At 32.8% G+C, this 9,169-nt stretch overlaps 2 protein-coding genes across 2 annotated transcripts; one reads left to right on the forward strand and one right to left on the reverse strand.

The window, feature by feature from the left end:
- Positions 1-1,455: 1,455 nt before the first annotated feature.
- LOC138883568 (uncharacterized) lies at positions 1,456-2,884 on the forward strand. Its single transcript, XM_070164263.1, has 3 exons — positions 1,456-1,468; positions 1,903-2,192; positions 2,441-2,884. The coding sequence occupies exons 1-3, from the start codon at positions 1,456-1,458 to the stop codon at positions 2,882-2,884; spliced, it is 747 nt and encodes a 248-aa protein (XP_070020364.1).
- Positions 2,885-3,501: 617 nt separating this feature from the next.
- LOC138883569 (uncharacterized) lies at positions 3,502-8,606 on the reverse strand. The gene is made up of 10 exons (XM_070164264.1): positions 8,208-8,606; positions 6,788-7,372; positions 6,513-6,686; positions 6,170-6,301; positions 5,986-6,079; positions 5,734-5,826; positions 5,547-5,649; positions 5,013-5,109; positions 3,840-4,378; positions 3,502-3,748 (listed from the first exon to the last, which is right to left on the reverse strand). The coding sequence occupies exons 1-10, from the start codon at positions 8,604-8,606 to the stop codon at positions 3,502-3,504; spliced, it is 2,463 nt and encodes an 820-aa protein (XP_070020365.1).
- Between the last annotated feature and the right edge of the window lie 563 nt (positions 8,607-9,169).

Here is a 9,169-nt window from a genome sequence, read left to right on the forward strand (position 1 = left end):
CAAGTTGATGGCATTGTACTTGATGAGGATGCAAGTTATAGTATGTTGATTTCTACAATTGCAGAGCAATTAATGATTGATACTTCGGGAAAAAATTGTAAAAATCAAATACATTATGAATGAGAATTGTCCTCCACTGTAGATGAGGAACAATATGGGGGTTAGTGTGTATATGGAGACAAAAAAGGAGAATAAAAACTTAGGATCGTATCCGTTACTCATAAGTGTATGAGATTTCAATATGGAATTGGTTATTACAAATGAGAACACAAGTGCAGGTTTGTTATGTGTCAAATTCTATGGAAGTCTGATTTTATGATAATATCTACAAAATTCCTACATTTATCTACAAATAAACTACAAATCAGTTTTAGGATGTATAAGGCAATATTGTTTTCATGCTTATCAACAAAATTACTACATTTATACTACAATTAAGCTACAATCCATGTTGAAAAAAATTGACTACAAATTTTTTTATTCATTTACAATTTATCTACAAAGATTCTACAAAATTGTATATGACACTGTTTATCTTTATTTTCATGCAGGTTCGTTTGGGACAATACAGTTACTTGATATGCCAGCCTCTCCCGTCATAGAGGAATATCAAAGTGAAATAATAACTGAAGGTACACAAAGGGTTATCGAAGAAGGACAAGTGTATCAAGACAAGCAAACAATTGAAACTGCAATGAGGTACTATTCTGTCATGCACAAGTTCCAATTCAGGGTTAAAAGATCTAGCCACAGAAGGTATGAAGATATTAATTGTGAAAAGACCTTTATAAACAGTATTTTCCTTGTGATATGTAGATGAAAAATAGTTATATTGTATAATGTGTTACTTTATGTTAGAACAATCAATTTGTTAAATCTACATTGATAACATGTATTATAAATGTATTTTTTTGTAGCTACTGGCTCATATGCATTGCAGAAAACTGTAATTGGCACTTCAAGGCAACATCAATTAATGATTCTGCAATATTCAAGATCAGGAGTTTCAACCAACAACACACATGCACCTTAATGGACGATACATTCACACAGCGCAAATGTACTGCAGTTGTAGTTGGTAGCATGGTCATTCCAAAGTATTGTGATCCTAAGACAGTTTACACACCAAAGGACATACAAACTGACATGTTGTCCCAACACGGAGTGAACCTAAGCTACATGCAAGCATGGAGGGCAAAGGAAAAGGCTTTACAGTTGTTGAGAGGTCATCCGGCTGACTCCTACAACAAATTACCAAAATATTTTTATATTCTTGAGAAGACGTATCCTGGTTCAGTTGTTAAATTGAAGAAGACAATAGATGAATGCTTCTTATATGTATTTGTTGCTCTTTGTACATCAATAAGTGGTTAGGAATATTGTAGACCAGTAGTAGTGGTTGATGGGAGATTCTTAAAGACAGCCTACAGGGGGATTATGCTGACAGCAAGCACAATGGATGCAGCAGGTAAAATTGTAGTTATTTTGTAGGCAGTTTATAAATTGTAGATACATTGTAGATATTTTGTATATATATATATATATATATATATATATATTGTAGTTTATATGTATTTGTGTTTTCATATGCATTTTCAAATCTGCCAGTTAATTATTTTTTTACTAATAATGTAGGTACAATATTGTCTTTGGCATATGCTGTGGTTGATTCGGAAAACGACGCATCGTGGAAGTGATTTTTTGAGCAATTCAAGCAAGCATATGGTGAAAGAACTTCAATGTGTGTTGTTTCAGATAGGAATGAGAGTATCCTTAAGGCAACATCAATTGTCTATCCGGGCGTGCCACACTACTCTTGCTTGTGGCATATTTGGACAAATATAAGGGCAAAGTTCAAGAAGGGTCATCTACAATTAAATGAATTGTACTTTGCTACAACAGGATCATACACTCTGGATGAATTTAATGAAAGGATGTCGAAGATTGAAGGGATAGACCCACGTGTTAAATCATACCTCTATAATATTGGCTATCATAGATGGCCAAGAGTACATGCAACGGTGAATAGAACTTGGACTATGACATCAAACATTACCGAGTCGTTGAATGCTGTAACAAAAGAGGCAAGCGAGCTGCCAATATTTGATCTATTAGAGTATATGAGGACACTTCTTGAACGTTGGACAAAAGAGAAGTTATTGAAGGCAAAAGGGTACTTTCACATACCTTGGGTGCAAATTCAACAAAGAATTGGAGAAAACCAGTACATTATCTCAGAAACTTAGGGTAATATCTGTTTATTTGGTGCAGAAAATTAATTAATTAATATACATTGTTTCCAGATTGTAGATAAATTGTAGTTAATTTGTAGATTGTAGATAATTTGTAGATATAATTATAGATACATTGTAGATAAATTGTAGATAATCTATTTTTATGATTGTAAATATTTTTCTTTCTGTTTGTTATGTAATTGTAGGTGAGGGCTTTAACAGATCATATCCATACTGTGATAGATGGTGTGAAGTGGTACATTGTGTGTCTTGAAAGCAAGAAATGTAGTTGTGACCAGTTCCAACTTGATGAACTTCCATGTCTGCATGCTTTGGCAGCTCTAAGGCACAGGAATGAAACTTATGAAAACTATTTCTCTCCGTATTACACAAGGGAGAGCCTGCTGCGTACATATGAAATACCAGTAAATCCCCTTCCTGATAAAAGCGAATGGAATGTGCCACAACATATATCTGATGAAGTAGTAAATCCACCTACGGGAGAGAAAAGGCAACCAGGAAGACCTCAAAAGGAAAGATACAAAACATATGATGAACTAAAGTCAAAGAAGTACAAGGTGTCATGTGACAACTGTGGAGGTGAAGGGCATAACAAAAGATCTTGCAAGAATGCACCCAAAAATAAATAAATATCGTGTAGTTAGAATAGTATTTCAAAATAATTGTTAGTGTGTTCAAGTTAACAGAATTTTGTGTGTAATCGTTTAAGTTTTGAAAGATCATAATATAGTTAACTTCAATTTGTTTCTGTGTTTGTTAACATGTTTTTCTGTATTGTGTCAATCATCTACCTCCATTTTTTACATTCTTTACATAGCAGTTAATATTTATTATCTACAATATAACTACAAGTTAAAAAAAATTAATGTAACTTGAAATGATAGTTATATACAGAAAGTAAATACAACTGGAGGTATTCCCTACAAATTATATACATATTCAACTATAAAATTATATACAATCTCAACATTCAGTGTTTCCAGATTGTGGATAATTTGAAGTTTTTTTTGTAAATAATTTGTATTCTAACAATATAACTACTTTTAAGATAATGAAGAACATGTGCTGTAAATATTAAATAACTGGAGATAAAACCACCAAGTTATTTTCAAGTGAACTACTAAACTGGATAGAAATTAACAAAACAAAATGTCTGCTACAATAAAAACACAAAAGAAATGTTCAGAAAGTTGTGTACTATACTTCTCCTACAAACTAGCATCAACTAAATTACATAGACATGACACTACTTCTTCTTTCTCTGGACTCTTGTTTTCTCATTCAATGTAGGTGCACCCTTCCTCCTTGCTAGTCTGCATGTAACCTCACTTTCACTGATTGACCCATCTTCTTGCTTCTTTGTAGCATAGTCCCATAGGAGCGCTCCATAGCGTCTACGATGTTGGTCAATATCAGAAAGGTCTTCTGCGGAAATTGACAAATCTCCAAGGCTAACATACTCCGCAAATGCAGCAACAAATACACCACAATCACTGCAGAAACACAATTTTTTTTAAATATTTACCAAATAATTAGAAATAAAAAAAGAATTAAATGCATAGAAAGAGAGAATAGATCTTTTACAGTGACCCTTCTTTTTGCTGTGGAATCTCTGCAACCATCCATTGAATGTTAAGAGGGTCGATAACAGGTTTCTCGATGTATGCCTTTGTATTCATGAAGTTAATGTCCTTACGTTTCCCATAGAAACCAGTGCATGACAAATACAAAGGGATAATAACAGAAAACTTTTCGACACAGGATTCAACAACATGATGGTTGTGTGAAGAGACCATGGAATCATACGCATAAAGTTGCATGTCTGCAATGTCGATAACGACCAACACCCAATGGAATTTTTCTTTAATATTGACGGGCATGATGACATAGTCAATTTCATCCCATGCAACATTGGCAAGTAGTCTATACCCCAAAATATATTCTGCAACAACATCTTGGGGTTTAACAACTGAATACTTCTCTTGTGGAGGTGAATTTATGAACTTTTCATAAATTTGTTCTATCCTGGTCTTGAACACACAATCCGTTGTGGTAAACCTGGTCTTGTTATTGGGGCTATACTTGCCTCTTTTCCTCAAGTAATACATTATTACATTAATGTGCTGCACCCAAAAATAGTTGGCATATAAACATCAACTCAACTTCAAATAATCTACATGAAACCTACATTATAACTACAATTAACTACAAAAACAGAAACAAAAAATATCTACAATGATGTCTAAAAACAACTCTACAATTTAAACAAATTTACCTACAATTTACCTATAGTAAATGTACAATTTACCTACAGTTTAAGTACCTAATCTAAAAATAACTACAATTTACCTACAGTTACTGGGCAAACACGTAACACAACATCTACAATCATGTCTACATTATATCTATATTTTAAACTACAACTAATCTTGTAATATTCTATATAAACTACAAATAACTACAATTACACTACAAACAGTAAATACATCAATAAAACTATTCTGTCCACAAAATACATATAGAATTTATACTATAAATAATCTTCAAATATGATACATGACATGAAACCTAAATATTAATTACACTACATACAAGAAAGACAACATTTACAATCATGTCTATATAATATCTACACTTTATACTACAAGTCCTCTTCATATATTATCTAAAAACAGAAGACAAAATATCTACAAATCATATCTTGGGAATAGACTCCTTGATACTTATCGAGCCATTGAGGACTTGTCCGGGGTGAACCAGCGAAAAGAACCATTCCTTCTTATCAACCTTTTCCACTCCAAGGTCTAACCAAGGCTTAATTTGGTTATCCTTTATGGAAAACGGAGCCTTCCTCCTGTAACAACAAATAAATGACAAAAAAAATTGTAGATTGAATTAGATATGTAAAAGATAAATGCTGAAATGAAAGTGTCAAATTATGCATTACACCTCTTTGAACCTTTGTCGCTAGACTGGTACAACCACTTGTTGAAGTTTTCTAAAACATACGGATCTACATTTTCACCAATAACAGTAGTAAAAGGGTGCTTGAGGTAGAAAATTTTAGGTCCAACCGAACTGCTGCCCCTAGAACTGTATAGAGGGATAAATGGTGATCGGGCATACTTTCCCGGATGCCTTGTTCTCCCCGGATGCATAGGTGTTGCATCATCTTGTATGGGCTCGCCAAACATAACCAACTGGGATAAGTTGTCGGGCAACTCAAAATCATCTAGTGTGACCCTATTCTTCTAAACTCCTGATCCTTCTGAATCACCTAGATCCACATACTGTGCATCTGCACCTTCATTGTCATGTTCCTCAATAACCTGTTCTGGCTGAGCTGCTACTGTCACTCCGTGAATTGGGAACTGTGCATTGATATCTTCCGTAACTATAACACAATTCATATCAATTTTAACAAGAATGTTAAAATTTATAAACAACAAGAAAATATCTCTGAGTGACAGTATGATACCTGCTTTGTTTTCATCAACTGCAACTTGAAAATGTGTATATAAATCACCATGTGCTGGAAGATTTTCTTGACCAACTGCACCTTCAACATGTTCTATTTTATAATTAAAAATGGTAAATAATACTAGATAATGGTGGCTTGAAAGGTGTAGTATATGTGTAGCAAAATTGTAGATATTTTGTGGATAAGTGTAGATATGTTAATTATACACTGACACAAATTGTAGATATTTTGTAGGTATTTTGTAGATACCTATTTTGCTGGTACTTTCCTGCACTTGTTCCCCAATATTGAACTGAAAATGCTGATTGTTCAAATCTTTTTGTTGGTCATTGTTTTTGTTGAACTGCCAGCAAACTGAATGTTTTATGTTAGTTTGTATATATTTTTTCATTGTCTAAATTGTTTTGCTATAAAAATAAAAGTCAGATCTTACCTTTGCATCATTTTGCACATTTCTAATGTTTATCATTTGCAAAACAGACTGCACAGAATCATTTATAAACACTCGAAGGCTATCAAGTTCTACAAAGATAGATTTCGTAAAATCTTCAAGCTTTTTATCAACCTACATGTTACAATATAGTAAGTTGTTAACTTCATAATATGTCCTAACATACAATGCAAAAACATATGCAATTATATAAATATATATATAAGAATTTACAAATTTGTAGATATTTGGTAGACAGTTTATGAAATGTAGATATATTGTAGATAAAATGTAGATATATTGTAGTTTATATGTATTACCTGCTCAATTCCTTTTTGTAATTTACTGATCTTCTCAACAATAGACTCCTTATCCTCTTCTCCATCTGTTTGTTTGGGTTCCAACGTGGATCAGCATTAGGAACCTCAGATGTTTGTTCACCTTCTTGAACTTTGTACTCAATTTTGTCGGGCAAAATCAGCACTGCAATCTCTTCTCCAGATTCAACTATGTTGGTAAACTGAATGAGGAAAAATAAATTAGTTTGATCAAGGTAGAAAATGTAGAATACATGTAGATATGTTGAAGGTAAATGTATAAACGTAATAAAAGAAACTATACCTTTATCCACTCAGGCTTTATCATCTTCTCTTCAAAGGCAGTTAACCAAATCTGTCTCTTAGTAGCTGACCATCTTAGTATGCGAGGTATTGAGTTAGAACACCTTGTAGCTAGATCAGTGCTGACAGTAGAGCAACACTCATAAAGCCATACTTGCAATGCTAGTGAGCATCCCCGTATGAGATAAGAATGTAAATACGGATTTAGTCTGTGCCTAACAGATTCCATCATCTGGGTGAAAGATTTAATACCCCATGGGTATGACTCATACTGCCCAGATTCTACCAAATAGAACCTAAAGTGATCTACGAAAGAAACATGATCTTTGTCCGAAGGACAAATGAAAAATTCTAAAAGATAAAGGATGCACAACTTCACCGCATCCTCATCGTTTACCCAGGATGTAGTGGTTACTATCTGTTTCAAATAAGACTTCTCCACTCTTAATTTGTTACGAAAATAACTGCTCATTATTTTGCTAACATAAGTAGGATTATAACCAAAATCAGTAACCTGGGTAACACATCTTAGACCGGTAATTAATGCAAACTCACGCAATCCAAAATTTAATGTTTCACCCTTTAACTGTACAGAAAAATATGATTCATTGGATTTGGTCAATTCATACTTCATTAGAAGATGAATGGCTTGATTTTGCATGCATATGGTGGGAAGAGACAATAAGTATCCAAAACACGTCTTTTTGAAAGATTCAAACCATTTGAGGATAGAAACTCTTTAATCTGACTAGAAATGCTAGGATCACATAAAGTATGGAATCCAAGCACCCCATAATCAACATTATGTGGGGCAAAAAACTATTCATTCTGCACAAATAATAAATTAATTCACATTAATAAAATGCATAAAAAGGATAAATTTATCTACATTTTATCTACAACATAACTACAAATGATTACATAATATCTACAATTTAAAACATTTTCTACAAAAAGGCAGCAACAAAAGATAACTACAATTCTGCTTCAAATATTACAAGTTACCTAACAGTATAACTACAAAAAAACTACAAAATATCTAAAACTATAAAAGCAGAACATCACAACTACAAATAATCTTCAAAATTAAGACAATTAATCTACACTTGTCTAAAAAACGTAGAACACATGTTTAACAACATAACTACAATTGATTACATAATATATATAATTTAAAGCATTTTCTACAAAAAGGCAGCAACGAAAGATAACTACAATTCTGCTTCAAATAGTACAAGTTACCTAACAGTACAACTACAAAAAAACTACAAAATATCTAAAACTATAAAGGCAAATATCACAACTACAAATAATCTTCAAAATTAAGACAATTAATCTACAATTGTCTAAAAACGTAGAACACAGATTTTACCATCCTAAACTAAATAAAAAAATTAGAAACGAAACTAATAAATGTTTACCTTCGCCAATGATTGGTTCTGAACAATTTTAGGGTGTTTTTTTGAATGTTTCTTCATTTTTAGATTTTTCGAACTGGGAGACACCTTTGCTTTCTTTCCTGTTCGAAGATTAGGGACCTCTTCTACAAAGTCATCGTCTACAAAAATCTCTTTTCCTTTTCGTTTGACTTGTTTGACTGGTGTAGAAGTTTCTCCAGCATCTACATCGTGTTTTTGTTTGGTTCCCATCTCAGCTCTGATTTGTTGGGGAGATGAACTATGAGTAGTCTCTGCAATTGCATGTGGAGATTTGCCTTGCTTTTTGGGTGATTTTGGGGATAAAACACCCAAATCAAAGGAGGGTATATCAGCTACTGCTGATTTTTTAGGACTCTTTTTAGAAGCTTTGTTGTTCTTCATTGATGAACTTCAACTAGAGTAAAATGGGGAACCAATTTGTTTGAAGGGTTTCTTCAATTTTCTGTGATTTTAGAGGGAGATTGGGTGGTTTCAGAAGATGAAAAATGGTAAAAAGAACGTGGGTATGGGTAAAAAGAACGTGGGTACGAGGATGGGGGGTTAGGAGAGAGAAAGTAAGGGATGAGTGGAGATACTGGAATTAAACGAAAATTCTTTAATTAAGGAGTAAAAAATATCTCATTAATTATACCCTTAATTAATTATGGTATAAAAATGGTAATTTGGTATACTAAGTGTAATTAAGTCAAACCTTAAACATTGAGGGTAAAAATATTTCCTATGTGGCATAGAAATGTAAAAATTCCTTAGGATATTAAACACGGATTCACACAATCATTTTGATATATTATTATGAAGCATTCCGACTTTTCATTTTTGAATTGGCATACATATGATTTTTCTATTCGCTGGCATAGTATTAAGGGATAAGGTAACTTTAATAAGTTGAAAAATTTCTCGTCTAATAAAGAAAATGGATGGGATATTCATAACTATGAATTTCT

The sequence above is a fragment of the Nicotiana sylvestris genome, chromosome 12, assembly GCF_000393655.2.
Source record: "Nicotiana sylvestris chromosome 12, ASM39365v2, whole genome shotgun sequence".
In the NCBI taxonomy this organism is placed as follows: domain Eukaryota; kingdom Viridiplantae; phylum Streptophyta; class Magnoliopsida; order Solanales; family Solanaceae; genus Nicotiana; species Nicotiana sylvestris.

Coding starts and splice junctions, on each gene's coding strand:
- LOC138883568 (XM_070164263.1), top strand. Junction 2,193..2,440: donor GGTACTTTCACATACCTTGG/GTGCAAATTCAA, acceptor ATGTAATTGTAG/GTGAGGGCTTTAACAGATCA.
- LOC138883569 (XM_070164264.1), bottom strand. CDS start 8,606: ATGAAGAACAACAAAGCTTCTAAAAAGAGTCCTAAAAAATCAGCAGTA. Junction 7,373..8,207: donor AGAACCAATCATTGGCGAAG/GTAAACATTTAT, acceptor TTTTCTGTACAG/TTAAAGGGTGAAACATTAAA. Junction 3,749..3,839: donor CAGCAAAAAGAAGGGTCACT/GTAAAAGATCTA, acceptor GTGTTTCTGCAG/TGATTGTGGTGTATTTGTTG.